A 22,298-nucleotide genomic window follows, 5' to 3' on the forward strand; every position below is an offset into this window, starting at 1 on the left:
GGATATTTTCTAATTACCGTGTCAGCATGATCAATCATTTTCTAAATTTGCCAGTTTCCTGAAATAGCTTAGCCAGTGTTTATAGCACTTTACAGGAAGCAGCACCAAATTAGTCTCCATGTCCCCATATATTTTTTCTCGGTGTCGCAAAAGTATATATTGTATAAATGAAATATTTGTCTTTGACAAAAGGCTTGTGCACCAAACTACAATTAATGAACACAAGAATTAGAAATCAAAACTTTGTTTAGTCTGAGGAAAAACAATTCTTTAAACTGTAACCACATGGCTGTTTCTTGTTTGCATCAACTCTGGGTGACTGTTATTGTCTTCTGTGAATTCTCTGGGGCAGGGGCCTGACTTTGTTGAATGAGCCAATTGTTTTCCTTTGTGTTGCCCATCTAGTAGGTTCCCATCTGGTTTGTATCAGACTGTTTTCACAGCCAACAACTGCTGCCTTCTCTATATCCTGACACTTCAGGGCCCCACGCTATCAAAGCACTGCTGGGCCGGCCTTGCTGGCAGGGCCCCTGCAGCTGTGCCTCACAGCTTGGAACTATTACCCAGAGCGGCGGTAACGTAGAACTTGGACTGGCCCTTATTCCCATTGGTGTCGTGTGTACAGTGAACAGAAATCCACCCTCACCTCCCTAGCCTCTCACCCGAAACTCGCTGTTCAACAGAAAATCTTTAAAGCTTGAATGTTAGGATAGGGAATGACGGTGTTCTTATTTTCTAGTGGCTTCCTGTATTTGAAAGCTCATTTTTCATTCTTTCACTCTTTTCCAAAAGTTACCAGGTCTGGCCTTGGTGGAGTGAACTGGTCACTATGTCACATTTAATTCTTATTTCCAAGTGTAGTTAGGAATGGCTAGATATGGAAAAGTCCACCTTAAAGGCAACATGAATAGTACAGTGTGTTTCTAGTGATCGTCATAGGCCATAATCTGAATGAAGTTTTTATACTTAGGAAGGGTTTCCATCTCAGAAATGGGATTTTCTGTGTGTAGGTTATAGAGGCACTTTGGTTCAAACTGCTTGTAACTATTAGAGAATTTCTTGGCCTTCAGCTTTGTTTGCTATCAGATGTCATTTATAAGAATGTGATAAGAGTGAACTCCTCTAACAACTATGGCCTCGGGTAATTAAAGTTATAGGAGTTACTGTTGAGTAAGAGTTAAAGTTGACTTTAAATATAGTTATGACATCATTGTTTTTTATAGACATGACCTGAAACAGCAACCTTTTTTGCACCAAAAATAAGGAATTAAATGCCTTTTATAGAATGTATTACTATTTTATAAATATTATGCTTTATAATATTATGTTTAATAAGGTGCTTTTATGATTAGTTAAAATGATATTAGTTTGTGCTTTTAATTTAAGTGAGTAGCTAATCGTTGCAGAGCACTGAGTACCCTAAGTAGCAAGTCCTGTGAGAGTCAAACTAGAGCAACAGCGACAAAGACTCACCTTCTGCTTCTGAATAATTTCAGCTCACTGGCATTTCACGGTTTTAAGAAAAGAAATAGAAAGAAATTTGTCTTTGTAGTCAGCAGTAGGGCCTGTGACTTAGCAGTAACCGTTCACTTGATATTGAAGGCTACCTAATAAGTAAAGTTAGTTATTTGGTTATTTCAATCCTTGGAAAACACTTCAGAACTATAAAGGAATCACCTTTTCATTGCTGAAACTAATCTGTTGGGGTTTTTTTCAATATCTTTTTATGGAAGTGTAATATACATACAGAAAAGTATACATGTCATAGGTATTATAGCTGAATTTTAAAAAGCAGAGCTACTTTTATAACTCATACCCAGTTCAAGAAACAGGACATTGCCAACACCCCAAAGCCCTCGTGTTCTCTATCACTCACAGCCTGCACCCTCGCAGGGTTAACCACTGTTCTGACTTCTAACAGCATAGATCTGTTCCCTTGTTTCTGTACTTTGAATAAATGAAATCATGTGGAATGTAAGGCTTTGTCATGAGGCAAACCTATTGTATTTTTTAAGATTCTTTTCATTTTCAAACCGTTTTAGCTTGCTTTTACCAAGAACTATCTGAGAGGAATTTATTTTAGTAGCTGTGTCTTGGTCTGTTCAGCCCACAGGAAGTGTGCTGTAGATAAAGTTGTCTCCTAAAACATCGACTCTCAGCTCTAAACCAAATTTTAATGCTGGAATGTCCCTCTAGACATTCCTGCCCCTAAAAGGCAGGAACTCTTCATCATAACACCACACAGCCATACATTCAAGCACTTAAGTGGTTTTTAAATGAGCTTTAATAATGAAATCTCCATTATTCAAATAAATCATGGTTTACATTCAGGATAGGTGGGCCATCTATTCTCTGAATTATCAGTCAGTTCCGTGGCAATTGAATGTAAGCTTTTATGCTGCTAACATACTGTTTCTGAAAATGCTGTTATTGGAGAGAGTTGTATACCTATTAGATAGGGAGCCAATGAGTAACTTAATTTGCTTAAAAAATATTAACTTCTTTTTATATATTTTAACTTCTTTAATATTTATAATATTACTTTTTTGTCAGTGAACTCAAATTAGTATAAAAGATCCAACTATTATGAATGTTACTGAATTTTAGATTTCTCCTTATTAGATTTTGTTGCAAATTCTAGACATCATCCATTTAAAAATCTCGTTTTGTGGGTTAAAAAATTCATGTTTGGGGGCCTTTGTCTTTATATCCTTACTTTGCAGTTAACAGCTTTATAGTACCATACAGTTTTAAGAAATAATCCATAAAGAATGTGTAAAGCAATAATGTAACGATTTATAGATTTAAGTATTGCTGTACTAGTGATTCTTACTAAAAATAGTATTAAAGAGAAGATAAACTTTCAAACCAAAAATTAAAAAAATTTGTGAAACCCAAGTTCCTATCCTTTTAAATATCACTTTTTAAAATATTACAACATGGCTTGCTTTCAAATTAACACCATATAGCTATAAGATTTTCATTGACCATTTGAAAGAAAAAGCTTAGCCCTGGTGGGTGTGGTTCAGTGGTTGGAGTGTCAGCCTGCACACAGAAGAGACTTGGGTTAGATTCCTAGTCAAGGGCATGTACCTGGGTTGCAGGTTCGATCCCCTGCACAAGTTGGGGTGCATATGTGGGAAGCAACCAATCAAATCTCTGTCACATGGATCTCTCTCTCACACCCCCTCCCCACTCCCACCCCCTTCCACTCTCTCAAAATCAATGGAAAAAATGTCCTCAGGTGAAGATTTAAAAAATAAAATTAAAAGCGAGTGTTTAGTAGAAACACAGTGCACACGTTGCCCATCCCAGCACCTCTGTGCACCCTCATTGAAAGCTGTTCCTGTAGTGATGCTGCTTTCTCACCCTTGCATCCTGTTTCCAAATCCAAAGTCACTTGTGTTTATTTTGTGGTGTCTTTAAATATTTAAATAAAAACTGATGCATTCGCCTTTTGTGGTTAAAGTAGGAGGATATATTATATTCATAGGTAATTTATGACTCAGCTTTTGTTCATATTACCCATTCTGAATTTTCATAGAAATTTATAGATCGAATATTTATTTCTCTTCTTGTCCTTTGCCTTAAATACCGGTATTAGGTTTCTTCCATTTGAACAACAGGATGAGGTTGTATAAGAACCAACAAACTTGATAAGCAGTTTTCAGATCGTGCTGGCCAGGGTGTAGGTTGTGTTTGTTACTGTAATCCCCGCCTGCAGAGCCCAGTACTCACCGTGCCAGTAAACACATCACTCAGCAAGTGAGAATTATGAGGCATCTACTTGTTACAAGAATAAATGACAGTAGTCACTAATACTGACGTAGTAGCTTTTTTATACTGTTGGGAGAAATCTTTGCAGAAATCAAGATTCTTCCCCAGGTTTGGTAGAGGTGAATTTTGTTTATGTTTATAATAATAGCAACAACAATTCATGATAGCTACCATCTATGTATACTTCCTAAGGTGACGCACTCTGCTAAGGTCTTTAATCAACTCAATTAATTAGGTAATATTCTCATTTTATATTTGAGAACCTGAGGCTCAGAGAGGTTACATATTTTGCCCAAGGTCACATAACAAATAAATGACAGAGCTGGGAGTGAAACCAAGTCCAACTCTGAAAGCAAAGGCTATGCTGTTAAACATTACATTTTCTTCCTTAATATAAAAAAAAGTATTAGAGGTCATTTCTGATTGGTCTTACAGGTCTCAGTATCTGAAGACACATCCTAGTAGAAGAGAATGAAAAGTTGGGAGGTAGGGAAGCACTATGCTGTGGGTTTTAGTCCCTATGACTAATTTGTGACATTGACTTCTTTGTCAGCACCCTCTCTGAATCTTAATTTCCTTATTAGTAAGGATAAAATAATCTCTGAAACGCCTTGTAGCTCTACTGCTATAATATGTGATCAGTCTTTTTTTTTTTTTTTTTTTAACCCTCACCCTAGGATATTTTTTCCATTGCTTTTTCAGAGAGAGTGGAAGGGAAAAAGAGAGGGGGGGGGAGAGAGAGGAACATCGATGTGAGAGACACGATTGGTTGCCTCCCACACATGCCCCAACCAGGCCAGGGAGCGAGCCTGCAACCGAAGTACGTGCCCTTGGCCGGAATCAAACCCGGGACCCTTCAGTCTGAGGGCCAACGCTCTAACCACTGAGCAAACCAGCTAGGGCAGTATTATTATTATTATTATTATTATTATTATTATTATTATTAAACAAAAAGTCTCCCTCAAAAAATATTTTGAAAAGATTGTGTAACAGAAATGATTTTTTTGTCAATTGGGAAAAGTTAGAAAATAATCCCATGCTAAATAATAAAACTACCATTTATTTACTTATTTATTATCTTATTAAATTCTCACCCTAGGATATTTTTTCCATTGCTTAAAACTACCATTTATCGAATGCCTACTCTGTAGCTATGCTCTGAGTTAGTGACACGTATCATCTCTGCCGATGGCCGTGAGAAAGCTGTGAGGTGGGAGAAGCTGAAGCCCACGGTGGCCTCTCTGAGGCCTCCCAGCCGGCTCGTGTCGCGCTGGGAGTTCACGTTCCAGCAGCTCAGCTCCTGAGCCAGCCACTGGCTTGCAGGTCCCTCTCTAACAGGGTGCTTGGTTGTCATTTACTTGCAGTTTTTTATCTTACATACGACAGTATAGAATGGATAGGAAAAAAGGGTTTTTTCTTTCTTTCTAAAAAATGATCTGTAAAAGATCACAGAGTGGTATATCTGTTTGACATAAAGATTTCAGAAACATTGCTCAGCTGGATATTTCTTGAGCAACTAACTATATGCAAAGAACTTAGAGAAAATGAAGCAGTATAATGGAGGGAAACCATTTATTTTCTTTTAAGTAAATCCAGCCTTATAGTAATTTTACTTCAGTCTACGAAGTGGTTTAATGAAGACCTAAAAATAATAACAGATTTGATATGTTACTTCAATTTAGATGTTTTTACTAATGATGTAATTTTGTTAGATAGAAAGAGATTATCCCAAAGAATGCTTTGGCTTGTAGTAATGAAATAGTTGTCATTTTATTTGAGTTAAAATTTATTTTTTAAATGAAACATGCTTCACCTTTTATTGCAAAGAAAATGGAGTGTATAAAATTCACATTTAGGTTTTTATGAATTTAGAAGAGTGTTTCAGTGTCGCAGCAACTCCCTTTGGGGATACACCCGGAGTATAGGCCCATCAGAATAGAAGGGAGCCCTTGTTAGCTTGAAAAAGCCCCCAAAGTGATTCAGACTTCCCCTTCTCTTTACCTCTGGCCTCTGTTGAAAATCACTGGTTTAGAAAAGGCTTTACAACTCCTTTATGCAACACCGTCCAGGTACAATATATAGCGCCTCCTTAGGGAATAAAAAAGAAGGCCGTAGAGCAAGAAGGAGAAAAGAAAAATTACCAAGCATAGAATTTAAGTTACTCATGTGGAAACACTAGCAGAGAGAAGTGATATACTGTTAAAAGGCAGAGAGCTCAATTGGGTGTTAGCCTTTAAAATTCCTTATTTTTTACGTAGAACTAGGAGGATTAGTTGGAAGATTTGCTACTACTCATTCTGCTGTTACTTTTGTCTTTTCAATGAAAGAGGATTGAGACAATGTCCTATTTGTGGTCTTCCCAACACCTAGTGTAACAATGATGGGCACATAAAAGGTCTTCACCACACCTAGTGTAACAGTGATGGGCACATAAAAGGTCTTCACCACACCTAGTGTAACAGTGATGGGCACATAAAAGGTCTTCACCACACCTAGTGTAACAATGATGGGCACATAAAAGGTCTTCACCACACCTAGTGTAACAATGATGGGCACATAAAAGGTCTTCACAACACCTAGTGTAACAATGATGGGCACATAAAAGGTCTTCACCACACCTAGTGTAACAATGATGGGCACATAAAAGGTCTTCACAACACCTAGTGTAACAATGATGGGCACATAAAAGGTCTTCACAACACCTAGTGTAACAATGATGGGCACATAAAAGGTCTTCACAGCACCTAGTGTAACAATGATGGGCACATAAAAGGTCTTCACAACACCTAGTGTAACAATGATGAGCACATAAAAGGTACTTAGCCCTGGCTATGTTGCTCAGTGCTTAGAGCATCGTCCTGCACACCAAAGGGTCGAAGGTTCGATTCCTGGTCAAGGGCATGTACCTTGGTTGCCAGTTTACTCCCCACCCCTGATCGGGAAGCAACCAGTTGATATCTCTCTCTCGCTCTCAAATCAATCAATAAAAACAACAACACGGTACTTAAATTTTTAAAATTAAACTTACCTAGACCTAAGGTAGGTTTTCTTTTTCTTAGTTTCCACCCAGTTTTGTTTAGTATGAAAGGGAATGATGTTGCTGATTTCCTACGATAACACAATAGATAAGTGAATTCTGGGCTTAGAGGCAACCACTGCAGAGAAGATGCTACTTAATTTTACTTGTTAGAAAGAAATGGTTCTTCAGTGGAACGGGCCTCTCAGGTGGTCCTGATACCCATTTCCACATTTGTTCCTTAGACACCTTTAGGATCTGAAAGGTAATTCTGATAAGCCAGAGGGGCCAGGCAGGAACGGCTCACCCACTCTAACTCTCGGAAACTTCAAGGCAGACTGGAAGTGACAGTCATAGGTGGTGTCCAATAGTAACATCATAGTGAGCACTTCTCATAAAGGTTTTTTAAAAAAACTATCAAAGTTGGATGTTCAATTTTGGTCTATTTGCAGATTATTAATATATAAGTCAACTGTATTTGCCCACAATCTTACCCTTATAAAACTATATTTTCTTCTAAAACTGTTCATTTATTTATTCACTGAATTGTATCGCATTTTAATTTTTAAACATTTAATTTTTGTGTTTCCTATAGTATAGCTACAGTAGTTTAACATGAATGTGTGCTTCCAGTGAGACTATATTGCTTGGCTTGATGGGACTGTGTAGCACTTAGAGTCACATTCAGTTAATCATCTTCTTTTAAATCCACCTGAAATTTTTGTGAACTAAAGGAAGCTTGAGAGATGACTGACTTTTACCTTAGAAAAAATCAGAAAATACTAATTGTACCATATTATGACTTTATTCCAAATCATTCTGCCAAAGAATTTGTTTGAAACAGTGGTTATTGGCAGTTATTGATTATTTTCAGAGCATAGGTTGACAGCATGTTCTCACCAGGAGCTAATGCCTTTGGCCTGAGAACTCTGTGTACTGCAGGTTTCTCTCTCCAGTTATTTAACATTTCTCTGCTTCATCATTTTCTAGCCATAAAGAGAGTTTCCCCCAGCCCACTTCATTTTAATGTTAAAATTTGGCTTTGGTTGAACAGTGTAGGGCTTTCCTGTGATCCCTGACAACTTTATTGGTGTTTCACGTAGATTGTGTTGGGCAGTATGCCCCACAGGCTGGCCTAGGGAGAAGGGAAATTCTAAACTTCTTTTTGTAATGATTAAATCCTTAAGTAAAAAAATCTGTGAAAACTTTTAACCTTGGGAGAAATCGCCCATGGGTTTCTTTTACTTAATACAAATTGCCAATTCTCTCCTGATCCTTTACTTCCCCCTTTCCCTAATCTTTGATGCATAAAGATAATAATATATTAGGTAAAGTATTATTTTATTGACAGTCATTAAAATCCAGCTGTTTAACTTCCTTCTTTATATTAAGGCCACTAGATCAGGCTTCTGTTTACCTGGTTTTATGAGAGCAACTGTGGGGAGTGCATTTGGTTTGTGTTCTTTTTAGTGAATAAAAATGAATCATGATTATTTCTATGTTTAACTGATTTTCTTATGCAAAAATAATTTTTAACTGTAACTTCACCAGGTGATACGGATCGGACACAAATTGAGCCCAATCTGTATCTTGCATCTGTATTTACAGGTATGATTTTTTTTACTTTAAAAGCTGTTGGATTTGGGAGCTATTCAGATTTTTTCATTTCCCTGCGATTTCTTTCTCTCGTAAAAATCAACATAGTAGAGTTAGTAATTCCAATTTTTTTTTCAATTTACCAGAGAAAGTTTATTTAGAAAGTTACAGAGGAAAGTAGACATGAGGCAGCTGGGCTGCATAGGCTCAGGAAATAAGTTACAGTCAGAAGGGCCCTTGGAGCTTAGGAGAGAGAAAGGCAAAGGTAAGACACCTGGGGGAAGAAGAAGGGAAGGGAAAGGTGCGGGTGTCCTCCTGAGAGGGAAACCAGTCCCAATTTTTTATTTGCCTAAAATATCTATAAACTCTCCCCAGGTATAGAACGCCCTTCAGGCAATAAACTCTCCGGAAGTTAGGAGACAGAAAAAAATTTATCATTTCCCTTTGGAAAGTTTATAAAATGTTGAATTAAAAGGCTGCAGGTGTGGTATTCAGAGCTCTGAGGATAGTACTTGAGATAATTCCATCTGGGGGAGGTTATTTGTTGGGACAGGACAGTGTTTAAACTTTGAAGTCAGTTTTAAACAAAGTGAAGCAGCTGGAACCTGGCATAAGAAGAAACAAATCTTTCACATTAACTATTGCTTTTTAGAGGAAAGAGAATTGGAGTTGTTTTTACAGGTGCCGATACATTTATTCTTCCTATAGGAAGAATTTTATCTTAAATTGTAAATTTTAAAATAAGCATTTGTCAGCTCACTTAGAAAACAGAAGCAATAGCAAACTCAAAATAATGTAATAGGATTTATGTCTAAACATATTTGGGATGAGGCTATAGTAACATATTAAATCACTTTTAAACATGAAAGCAAGGACAGAAATGTTTAATAGCGACTAATCCTGGAAAGCAGAGGCAGATAAAACATTACATACTAAACATCAAATGACCAGGCACCTTCATCAAGACGAATAGTATTTATTCTCAAGCACTGAAGCTATAATGTTGCAAAATCTGCAGGGCTGGGTTAAGTATGTGAGGAGAATTGAATACAGCAGGATAGTTTTGCAGCTGCCTAAACAAGGAATTACAGCAAGAGTAGATGCGTCCAGGATGGACAGGAAAACTACTTCAAGAACTCAATAAAACACAGCTGAAATGCTGTTACATTTTCATAGACAGCTGGGAAGCAACTGCATTGCTGGAACTCAGGGCTGATTTTGGAGACAAGATCTGGTCAGTGTGAATCTAAGCAAGCTTTTAGTCATGAGGAACCACAGACTCAAGGTAGAAACCAATCAATTTGCTTCAGCAATCATCTCAAGGCCCCTGTGTGCCTGGCATTATGCTACAACTTTGTGGAATGCAGAGCTAAATAAGACTAAGTCATTATCCTCATGTAGCCCATATTTAACAGGAACAACAGACCCACAAGCAAATAACGATAACACAGATACTTACTGTATACCTGCTGTACTGGTCACTCAGAAGACAGTGACTGTAGGCCCAAGTCCATGCTTTTAAGGAGCATACCGTTCTGGGGAAGTGGCAGATACATAAATAATTACAGTGCGGTTTGGTAAGTGCTACAGTAGAGTTTCCTTTGGAAAATAAGGAATGCACAATCAACACGAGAGGAACTCCAAATTTCACCATTACTGCTGGAAAAACAACTCATGAGGCTGTGGTATCCTTTGAGTCAACAATTCTTAGGTATTTGGGGGCCACAGGCCCCTTTGAGACATCAGTAGCTGTGGCCATCTGTCTCCCTCCTCAGTTGCACTTTATGAAATAGTTTGCATAACATTTCAGGGTATTCACAGATTCCTGGTTACCCATCCACGAGGTATGGGTTAACATCCTTCACGTACTAGGATTAGCGATTATTACGTTTGCCCTGGCCGGGTGGCTCAGTTGGTTGGAGCATCATCCCAACACCAGAAGGCTGTGGGTTTGATTCCCGGTCAGGGCACATAGGCTGCAGGTTCGGCCCCCAGTCGAGGTGCATACAGGAGACAACTGATCAGTGTTTCTCACATCGATGTTTCTCTCTCTCTCTCTCCCTCCCTCCCCCTCTCTCTAAAACCAGTAAATGTATCATCAGGTGAGGATAAAAAAAAAAATCATTACATTTCTTTCCTTTTTTTTATATATGTTTTTATTGATTTCAGGGAGAGAGAGAGAGAAACATCAATGATGAGAGAGTCACTGACGGGCTGCCTCCTGCACGCCCTGCTGGGCATCGAGCCCACAACCCGGGCATGTGCCCTGCCCAGGAATCAAACCTCAATCTCCTGGACCATAGGTCGACGCTCAAGTGCTGAGCCAAGTCGGCTAGGCTCACTTCTTTCTTTTTTAATTTAATTTTTAAATATGCAGTTTATAAGAAACCAGTCTTTATCTGCATGTAGAAAACCCCAAATCCAGACAATTTAAAGTACTTTTATCTTTTCCTCATCTTATAGAAGAATACCACAAATTCATATATATGGCTTGTGTCATGTGCAGTTATCTGTTTGTCTCATGCTTTAGGAGAGAATGCTTTGTTTGAATTTCTGTAAGTTTGCAAATAACAGGTACAATAATTGGTTACCGAGTGTTTCAAGATCAGAGTCAGAATGTAAGACCTGCTGATGAAATTGGATTATCTAAATCTAAAAACCTTTGGAAAGTTATGTATATTTTTAAAAATATACATACAGTATACAGGCAAAATCTTAAATGGGCATTAAAAATCTTTATATTATGTAGGATAAATTTTAGCTTTCCTCTTCCATAGCCTTATAAATCCAATATCAAAGAACAGAAAACATAAGATTTGTTAATAAATTTTAAATATTTTTAAAGCCAAAAAGATTTGAATTTCAAATATCTATAAAACATATTAAAATACATCTTAGGAAGCTTCAGATGCATGGGCTCACTCAGTGGCATCCCAGCTTAAATGCATGCCAGGTTAAATGACGTACTGCAAACCCACTGAATCAAGGAATGATCTCTTTAAAAAAAAATAAAACCCTGAAAACAGCTGTTGAAACAATTACATCATAGAGTAATGACATGACTGTGGAAATTTAAAATGTCAAATTCAAAAGCATCAGACTGTATTTAATGTAGGTAGAGAATTTATGTTTGCTCTACTGACGATTTGTTACAATAGTATATCTTTTCTTAAAAAAAAAAAAAAATTAATCTCTGTGAGGACCATAACTGGATAGGAATGTTACTCTTTTTGCCTGTTAACAGAAAATGATGCTTTTAGAAAAATGTTCCCCAACTAAAAATTTCTCTTTTAAAGTTCTTAACACTATGACTGTTTTATGTAAATGAATACTTCATAAAGTTTTTCCAAAATGTACATTAAGAAACACTTTTAAATAAAATAATGCATTGTATTCACATAATTTGTGTTTAAAACAATTACTAGAGTTAAAAGTAGCATAATTATTTGGAGGCCTTCTAGAGCTGTAGGGTTATAGGGTTTTTTAGTGCATTTCAGTGACAGTCTTATCCTTTCTGAAGTCAGCTACCTTTTGTGGCCGAGCCTGAGGGTCATTACCTCTTGGGATAGTTCCTTTCCAGGTACATAAAAGTAAAAGAAGCTCACACGAAGAGCTGATCTGTTCCGAGTGCTTCCTCTGCCGGCACTATACAAAACACGTGCCTCATCCCATTTAATGCTCACAAACCGTCGGAGGTCGGTACTGCATCTCGTAGCTGGGGAAATGGGGTTTCGGGAAGTTACGTAACCTCCCCGCATCTCTCAGGGCGCTGTCCCTTACCTGCCCCGCGCCTAGTGTTCACCGCGCTTGCCGCCTGTCATACCTCATGTTCCTTTCCTCGCTTGTCCTTTGCTCCACCCAACTGGAAGCTGATGTCAGTGCGATTGGAGCCTGTTTTCTCACTGCTGAAATTTCCAGAGTCTAGAACAGTGGCTGGCACATAGTAGGTGCTCAGTTGGTATTTGCTGAGTAAATAGATGGTAAGTCCCGCTGCCCGGCTCCATCCTGCTCTGGGATCCATGCTGTCCCCCGCCCCGCTCAGCCCCGCTCTCCACTCCTTGCTTCACACCCACAGCCTGGATGGGACCGTGCCCCGGCGCCTGGACACTACACCTCGTTTGGACCCTGCGCTTGCCCTTGCCCTTGCCCTTGCCCTTGGCCTATCATAAAGGGGCTTGTGCCTGAAACTGTTCCTGCTGCTGTCCTCGGCGGCTGCCATCGCCTACGGCCACCCAAATGGCTTCTCCCTCATCAGCCTTTGGGGGTAGTAATGCCTACTGTGGTGACTGCGGTACTTGGCGGAGGGCACAGGAAAGCGGGCGGGAGCCTTAGCTCTGCTGAGTACGAGGCAGAGGAATTGTACTGGCTCCTTTTGGAAAACCGGCTCTGACTCTGTGCGACCCTTCACCCTGGGCCCTCTGCTACCCTGACGCGGCCCCTTTGTCTCCTCTGTTCTGTCCTCATGCACCGTATTTGTCCTTCCCGGTACTTTTGTCACCGTTTCTCAGTCTCCTTCCCTTCCCTAGGAGATCACCGTTCTCCTTGCTCTAGCTGCTGTGTTTGTGTAGGGGATGGCTATGTTGCTATTTCTGTATCTCTAAAACTGCCGTACAGGGTTTGACTAAGGGTCCCCTGGAAAAGTCCATTCACACATCTTGCTGGCTTCGAGTTCACCAAGGATGGAACTGATCCCAGTATTTCCCCATCTCTCTATATCACCGTAGCCTCAAGCTTTTTATATTCTTATTACTACTTAGTCAGGTAAACCTGTCATTTCAGAGCCCGAATCAGTTCTTTGTAAAGTACTCAGGCTTCCCAGATGTCTTGAAGGATCCTCAGTTCTGCATGGAGTGTCCCACAAATTCCTCTCCTTCCCCTATTTCCCACACGGCTCTTAGAAGTCTCTTTTCTAAAATATATTTGCTCATATTACTCCTATGTTCAAAGTCTGCTGTGACTCATAATTGTTTACAGGACTTGACCCTGACCCTCCTTCCCAGCCTTCTCTCTCACCCCCTTACCCAGTCAGTACTTTTGTATCAGAATACTCAGAGTTCCCTTAGCACACCAACTCTGCCTTCACTTCATCCTGTTGGCCTCTTTTCCTTCGTTGCCTTCCACACCTCTTAAGTCCCAGCTTAACTGCCACTTTCACCTCGTTTAAACTAAGAATCCCTGTACATGTTTATCTCCACTGCTACGTTTCGAGACTTCGGGAGCGGAGGACAGTTTCTTTTTCACCTGTGTATCCTCTCGGCACCATCTCAGCCCTGCACACACAGTAGGCATGCGTAGATTTTTACTCAGTGAGGGTATCCTTTCAGAAAAGCCAACTTTAACATCTCTGTGCCTCAGTTGCCTTGTCAGCTTGTCTCCCAGGATGAGATGAAATGATGGTGAAAAGATCTTTGCAAAACTTTAATTGCTATATTAACATAAGGCAGTAACTACAAGAAATAGCATAACTTTACAATAATTGAATTTAATATGGTCCTTGACATTTGGAAATGTCTTTGCAATTCAAAGAGAAAAAAAGTGGCAAATGAAGGTACACAGAAAGCAACTTTGTGCAATTAGATAACAGGAAAGAATTTTTCTCATCAGTGTAGTTTTTACAGATATGGAACTCAGAGAGTGGAATTTTTCTTAATAATTGGGGGAAGGTAACGTTGAATTGATTTTATGGGTTGAAAGTTAATTTTGCTGTCAGCCATAGTTATAGCCTGTGTTAGTTTTTACTTTACTGGTGAGGTAAGCTCTGAGCTGGGGTACTTCTCGTGGTTATTTTGTGTATTCTGTATTATGGCTTGGTAGAATGTCAGAATAGTTGAATAACACTTATGTCCTATAGATATTATTTCAAAGCAGTTCTTATTGTTTCTTATTTTTTATTATATCCTGACAGAGCTAAATTTTTAAAAAGTTTCCTTCCTATTTAAAATATTTATTCTATTTAAATTGACATAAGAATTTCTTTCTTAAAGGATTACTGTGTGTGGTATTATAGTTTGTGATGTTGCTACAATAATGCCAGATCTTAATTCTCTTCCCTCCTCTATGAAAAAACAAAACAAAACAAAAACCTGACACAAGTAATAAAAAGGAATGATGTAATATTAAAATAGTTTGTTAGACTTCTTAATATTAAAGGAATTTGCTTTTACAAATAGTCTGATCATCGTGACAGCTGTGACTGAGTCATCATTGAAATCTAGAGGACTATCTGCTTTTACTGTGGTCCCTATAAAAATTTTCACTTTATTACTGTGGAAACTACTTAAAAAATATAAAGGAGTTTTAGAATAATTACTATGACTCTTTACTCAGAGATTTCTTTAACATTGTTTAAGATACTTTGTTCTTAGGATACTTACTATTCACAGACAGTAGTGTGGTGAAGGCCTGGGGTGGGGCAGGGGCTGGGTGGAGGGGGGGAAAATGAGGGACATCTGTAATACTGTCAACAATAAAAAATGTATATTAAAAAATGCTTATTATTCTTTTGTGTATATGGTAAGTCCATGAAATTTGAAACGAGGATTTTTGTGATCTTAAATAATACCAAGGTGGCGTTCTGTATATTCTTAGTCAATATGCTTTAAACGTAGAGGGGTGATTTAGGGTATTCACAGGTAGATATACGTATATAGTCAACTCTGGGTGTGTGTTTTTAACGTGTTAATGAATTCTTCATCCCAAACTCTACCGCCTCTACTCGATGTTGCCTGTAGCATTTATCATCTGTACCACAGCTTATGGCACTTGCAATACTGTCTCAGTCCATTCAGGCTGCTAGAGAAAATATGACAGACTGGATAACTTCTAAACAACAGAAATTTATTTCTGGAGGCCGGAAGGCCCGGATCGAGGCACCCCTTCCTGGTTCATAGCTAGCACCCTCTCTGTTCTCACAGTGGAAGGGGCCAGCTTTCTAGGGCCTCTTTATAAGGGCTCTACCCTCATGACCTCTGCCCCTTCCAAAGGCCTCGCCTTCTAATACCATCACAGCAGGCTTTAGGGTTTCAACATGTGAATTTTGGGGGGACATAAGCATTCATATCATAACATATACTTTTAAAATGTCCCTAACTGTCTAGGGTGGGGGTAGAAAGGAGGGAGGGTGTATTTCATCTCTGTGACAAGTCCTGAGCATCTTGAGAGAAGAAATGACCTCACAGGCAATCCTTGGTTTGATCCCCTGTATAACGTAGGAAAGTCTGAAGCATATAAATACTCAGGATACACCTGTGTGGCTGAATGAATTTCTCCTCTTTACAGGCGGTAAAGCTGTGCCACTCCTCACGAGTCAGACGTCACCCACCAAGATGTCGGTGACGCTGCCCTCAGCCAACCTGGAGGACTGCCCTCCGTCCCCGAGTGCCAGCAGCGTCCAGGGGGACCCAGAGTCCTCGGGAACAGACACCTTCTGAATGGGGAGTCAGAGCCGGTACAATATTTGTGCCACTGGTCTTGAGGTCATTTTCCTCTGGCATAAAACTATTTCTTAGACTATTTTGGTCTTTGAACGTATTCTGAAAAATTATTTCTAAATGTTTATTGAAATGAAAAGCATAATTTGGGGAGTTAGGTGAACTTTTTAAATAAAGTGATTGAAATGTAAATCACCATGAGTGTGGCTGTGAGTTATTTCTTAGAACCCTGAGGACCATGGAATAGTGGAAAGGGCATGTTCAACTCCTTCATCGAAGCATTTATTCTATAGAAACGATTATTTGTACATACTTATGAAATTATGTTAGTCAAGGTGTTTCACCCCAAATTGTTTATAATAGTAAATATTTGGAATCAAGCTAATGCCTATGAGTAAGGGAGTGATTTTAAAAAGTGATGTATGATGATGTATCTGTACAATGGAATACTGTGGGGTACAAAAAGGAATCCATAAGTGTTTATGGGTTGATATGAAATTATCTCTGAGATGCTATCTTTTAAATATGTTTTTACTGATTTTAGAGAGAGGAAGGGAGAGAGAGAAACATCGATTGGTTGCCTCCTGCCTGCCCACTACTGAGGATCAAACCCGAAATCTGGGGAATGTGCCCTGACCAAGAATAGAATCAGTGACCTCTCTGTGTATTGGACGATGCTCAACCAACTGAGCCACACCGGCCAGGGCTCTGAGATGTATTATTAAAGTGAAAAAGCCATATGCAAGAAGTGTGTGAATATGCTACCATTGTTTAAATGGAACTTAAATATATGGTGTGTACACACATGCAGGGAGGAGCAAAGTAGGGTTACAGTTGTGAGTACATGAAACACAGAGTTTATTCTTGTATTATTATTAATTATTGTATTATTTCCCACACAACTATAAACCTTTTGCCCCACAATGTCTATGCTTACATACGTATATTTGCTTATACATGCATTAAGTATCTTTGGAAGGATAAACAGGAGTCCGCTAACTTGGTCTCCAGGGATTGAATGGCTAGGTGATAGGCTAAGTGACAGGAGTCAAGGGTGACTATAGCTATTGTGTCTTTGAACTACAGTTGTAACAAAAAAAAATTATGAGTGCGGTCAATTTTAAAATATAAATTATGTATACCTTGTAAAGCTTTATATATACATATATATATATTTTTTTTTTTTTTAAATTTATCTTTATTGTTGTATTACAGGTGTCCTATTTTCCCCCCCAATTGACCCTCTCCACCTCGCTCCCACCCCCTCCCCAGGCCTTCACCCCGTTATTAACTGTGTCCATGGGTTATGCATATATGCATATGACTTCTGTAGTTAATCTCTTCTCACCCTCCACCCCCCTTCCCTCTTCCCTCTGAAATATGATCGTCTGTTACATGCGTCAGTGTCTCTGGATCTATTTAGTTTGTCAGATTCTTTTGTTCATTAGCTTCTTATTAAAGAAGACCCTTCAACATTTCCTATAGTGCTGGTATGATGGTGATGAGGTCCTTTAGGTTTTCCTTGTCTGAGAAGCTCTTTATCTGACCTTCAGTTCTGAATGATAGCTTTGCTGGGTAGAGCAATCTTGGCTGTAGGTTCTTGCTTTTCATCACTTTGAATATTTCTTGCCACTCCCTTCTGGCCTGCAAGGTTTTTGTTGAGAAATCAGCTGACATTCGTATGGGTGCTCCCTTGTAGGTAACTAACTGCTTTTCTCTTGCTGCTTTTAAGATTCTATCTTTGTCTTTAACCTTTGGCATTTTAATTATGATGTGTCTTGCTGTGAGCCTCTTTGGGTTCCTCTTGTTTGGAACCCTCTGTGCTTCCTGGACTTGTAAGTCGATTTCTTTCCCCAGATAGGGGAAGTTTTCTGTCATTTTTTCAAATAGGTTTTCAATTTCTTGGTCTCTTTCTTCCCCTTCTGTCACCCCAATAATATGAATGTTGGGCCTCTTGAAGTTGTCCCAGAGGCTCCTTATGCTATCTCCATATTTCTGGATTCTTTTTTCTTTTTGCTCTTCTGGTTGGGTGTTTTTTGTTTCCTCATGTTCCAAATTGCTGATTTGATTCTCAGCATCCTCTACTCTACTGTTGACTCCCTGTAAATTTTTCTTCATTTCAGTTCTTGTAGCCTTCATTTCAAATTGGTACTTTATTATGTTATCAATTTTCTCAGTTATTTCCCTAATAGTCTGCTTAAATATCCTTAAAAACAAAATTCTGAACTCTGTATCTGTTAGCTTGCTTGGATCTATTTCATTTAGTTCCTTTTCTAGAGATTTCTTTTGTTCTTTCCTTTGTGACATGTTTCTTTGCCTCTGCATTTTGGCTGCTTCCTGGTGATTGTTTCTATATATTAGGTAGAGCTGCTATGTCTCCTGGAATTGGTAGAGTGGCTTTGTGTAGTAGGTGTCCTGTAGGGTCCAGTGGCTCAGCCTCCCCAGTCACCTGAGCTGGGCCTTCTAGGTGCTCCCCTGTGTGGGCTGTGTGCACTGTCCTGTTGTAGTTGAGCCTTGGTTGCTGTTGGCGTCACTGGGAGGAATTGACCCCCAGGCCAATCAGCTGTGAGGACCAGCTGCCACTACAGCCAAAGAGCTGCTGTGCTGGAGACACCCCTATGGAGCAGGATTTCCTTCAGTGGAGCTTTGGTGTTCACCAGGTGCGCCCCTTGAGTGTGTCACTCATGGATGTGGTAGGGTTGTAATCCAGCATGGTTGAATCTGAACCACCAGGTGCATTGTCTCTGAGGCCTCCTGGGAGGTGCAAAGTCAGCCTCTGCCAGTGCCTTGCCCAGGGCCACCCAACATGTGCTACACAGCAAACCGTAGTTGGCTGCTACTTGTGCTGGGCTTGGCATTGTCCAGGAGAGGCCAAGCTATGAGCCAATGCAGGCTGCCGCTAGTGCCAGGCCTGGGGCCCCTTATCAAGCTGTATGGGGCCCGCTGCTGCTTGTTTGAGAGATTTTAGGAAAGTCCTTAGCATGAGGCTCGAGAGGCCACTTGCACAGAAAAGCCCCTGGAAATGGCCTGGATGAGCTGCAGGTGGGGAGGGGCGGGGCCTCGGGGAATCACGGGGCGGGGCCTCGGGGAATCACGGGGCGGGGCCAAAGGTGTGAGTCAGGTGCTGGCGATTCAAATATGGCGCCTGCCTGCCGGCTGTGTGCGGGGAGGACTCGCCAAAGGAGCCATGGCCTCCGCCAGCCCTTCTGCCTGGGAGGAAGCCGCCCCTCCACCTCTCGCCCGGATCCCAGGCAGGTTAGTTCCTCCCCGAGTGTCCCGGGTCCTTTCAGGCTGCTGCCCGGCGCTGGGCTCAGAGGGAGCGTCCGAGTGAGTCCGTGCCGGGCCCTTTAGAGGAGCTGCTGGGGCTCCCGCAGCCTCCGCCACCCTCAGGGACAGTCCCCGCTGGTTTCACAGCCCGGAGTTGTGGGGACGTCTCTTCCCGGCCCTGGAGCCCTGGGCTGGGGGCCCGATGTGGGGCTGGGACCCCTCCCTCCTCCAGGAAACCCCCACCGGTGAGATGTCCCTCCTGGGTTTCAACCGCGGCACCGGGTGTGGGCCTGCAGCCATGTCTCTGGGATTCAGCCCCGATCCGCCCGCGTCTCTGCCCCTCCTACCCTCTCGATGCTTCTTCAGTCCCCTGGTTGTGGGGCTTCTGTGCAGCCAGATCTCAGGAGGCTCTGAGTGATGGTGGTTCTGTATTTTAGTTGTGATTTTGATGTGGTTGCGGGAGGCGGCGGGTGCAGCTGTTACCTACGCCACCGTCTTGTTTCCGTCCCTAAAGCTTCATATTTTATAAAAACTATGAAATGAGACTGGATTACCTTTCAAAGCACAAATATATAAAATTATAAGAAAATAAAAGCATGGCTTTGTAACCAGATACATGTAGGTTCTAATTCCAGTTTCTTCACCTACTTGCTCCGTGATAGAGGCAAATAAACCCCTTTGTCACGGCTGCCTGGGTGAATGGGTTTAGTATTTAGTTGGCAGGATCGTGGGGATTGTCAATAATGTTGGGGGTGGCACCCAGCACAGTGCCTGGCACCAGATAAGCACTCGCTAAATGATGGGTGTCATTATCCTGAGGGATTCCGGCATCTTACACTACTGGAGGTGTAAGCAGATGAGAAAGGCAGCCTAGCTGTAGCTGAAAACAGATTTATCTCCCTGAAAATGTTTCTGCCACTCTGAAAGTTCAAGCACACAGTAACTGTAGTCATCCTTGACTTTTCTCAGTTCCTTAGTGAGTCTCAGCCCTGACCGCGTTTTAGAACCTCTGAGTGCTTTAAAAATGCCTGTGTTTCAGGCCCAGGGGTTTGATTCATTGACCTGAGGTGGGGCTCAGGCATTGGTATTAAAAAAGAAAAAAGACCTTCCCTGGGTGGTTTTAATGTCCACTCAGGGTTGAGAATTACTGAAGAGCAATGTGGAATTCCTTAAACTTCAAGTAGGGCCCATAGCCTGGGGAATCTTGGAAGAGCTTGAGGGTTTTTTCACAGACGATAGCAGCTGCACAAACTTACAGAAACTTAGAAATGTGTCCTCTGTCGCAGCTCCTTGGGCTCCTCGAAGATGTTTGGCTACTTACACACCTTAGGTTTCCCTCTAGAACCTGTTTTTCTTTGCTGTGGCCTTGTGGACAGGTCTACTTGGCATGGCTCCCATTAAAAAGTAGAACAAAATGTGTTGTGTGTATCATAATTTGTTTTTGATGTTCATCTACAGGTCTCTGGGTAGGGGGAAGGGTGGGGAAACATTTCTAAGTGCTGCTGTGTTGGAAACATTACCCCCCTTGCCTTCTGGTTTTAGAGCTTTTTCTGTTTTTGAAAAAGATAATTAAGTTTAGCAAAAGCATTTTTTATTGAAAGATGTTGGGGGAGCATTATCTCAATCTGTTGAGGTTCTGCTTCCTAGCATTTGTCAACAGTTTGGCTAAAATAAACTCACAAAAATTCTTTAAAAAAAAGAAAGAAAGATGCTGGTAGTTCCGCCCCCAACCATAGAAAACCTGCCTTTTCTAATTTTAAAGAAGCAGCAGAATCTTTCATTTACTCCACTGCTCGTCAGCATTTTGTTTTATAGAATTAATTCTGGCCAGGGTTACTCCTATATGTATTTTTCTGCCAACTACCTCAATCCTTTTGGAATGAAACTATGTTATGTAAAAGTAAATTAAATGCCATTTTTGATGGTAAAAGCTTTAAAAATTTTTAAATTTTATTTTATAATTTTCAACTTCTAGAATGAACTATAAGACATGCTACTGAGAGGTGGACTCTATCACGATTAAGGCTGTTACATAAGTTGGTAGTTACCAAATAGACATGGAGAAGTAAGTAAAGCATAGGAAATGTGGTCAATAACATTGTGATAACTATGCATGGTACCAGTCAGGGTACTGGAAATATCGAGGGGAACACTATCTAAAGTATAGGATTGTAACCACTAAGCTGTACACCTGAAACCAATACATTAGAAAAAATTTTTTAAAAAGATTAAGGCTATTACTGCTGCTGGGCTTCCATGCCTTAATACTAGGGTAATGGTTATTCAAATGTTCCTTTGGTATAAATCATAAAATAAATTTGCTCATTAATAGAATAATGACTTAAATGTTTTTATTTTCATAAGATGATTACTTCAGCTTCAATTAATTTCTTACCACTTGCTTATTTCTGGTCTCATAAGAATTTTTATTTTTAACTTAATTTTTTAATATATATTTTTTTATTTTAGAGAGAAGAAGAGAGAGATGGAAACATCAATGATGAGAGAGAGTCACTGATCGGCTGCCTCCTGCACACCCCCAACTGGGGATCAAGCCCACAACCCAGGCATGTGCCCTGACCCGGAATCAAACCTCGATCTCTTAGATCATAGGTCAATGCTCAACCGCTGAGCCACGCTGACCAGGCAAGAATTCTTCTTTTTAAATGCTAAACATTTTTAGAACAGTTTTAAAGTTGTTGGTTTTTTTGTTAAAATCTTACTGTTTTTCTATAAAATAAGTAAAATTGCATTTCTTTTTAATAATAATATCCCTTTTATTGAGTTTACAGGGGTACCTCTTGTGAAATAGCATTTCTTAGTACATAGTGAATTACCAGCCCCAATCCAAGATTAATTCTATAATTGAAACTTTTTTTTCTTTTTTTTTAAATATATCTTTATTAATTTCAGAGAGAGGAAAGGAGGGGGAGAGAGAGAGATAGAAACAGCAATGATGAGAGTCATTGACCGAGCCCGCAACCCGGGCATGTGCCCTGACCGGGAATCGAACCCCGATTGCCTGGATCCTAGGTCGACGCTCAACGGCTGAGCCACGCCCTGCCAGGCGAAACTTCTTTATAAAAACATCCTGATGTTATCATTTCCTGATAGATGGGTAACTTGAACAGTAATGGGTAGTCGAATCCTTAGGATTTCTGTGATGTTACTGAGAAGAAACCCACTGAAGTGTACTGTTTTCTACCATAATG

The 22,298-nt window shown here is 40.3% G+C and overlaps 1 protein-coding gene across 4 annotated transcripts in view; it reads left to right on the forward strand.

Moving 5' to 3' along the window:
* KIAA0586 overlaps nucleotides 1–16,015 on the forward strand; it is an 88,558-nt gene extending 72,543 nt beyond the window's left edge. For 2 of the 4 annotated variants that reach the window (XM_081157608.1, XM_081157607.1), the window contains exons 31-32: nucleotides 8,345–8,401; nucleotides 15,668–16,015. In XM_081157608.1, the coding sequence (XP_081013734.1) occupies nucleotides 8,345–8,401; nucleotides 15,668–15,819 (209 nt within the window). In that variant the 3' untranslated portion in view covers nucleotides 15,820–16,015. The remainder of the gene's footprint in view (nucleotides 1–8,344; nucleotides 8,402–15,667) is intronic. The other 2 variants (XM_081157610.1, XM_081157609.1) reach the window with 1 other exon arrangement.
* The last annotated feature ends 6,283 nt before the right edge of the window (nucleotides 16,016–22,298 follow it).

The sequence above is a fragment of the Miniopterus schreibersii genome (assembly GCF_964146895.1).
Source record: "Miniopterus schreibersii genome assembly, chromosome: 1".
NCBI classification, from domain to species: domain Eukaryota; kingdom Metazoa; phylum Chordata; class Mammalia; order Chiroptera; family Miniopteridae; genus Miniopterus; species Miniopterus schreibersii.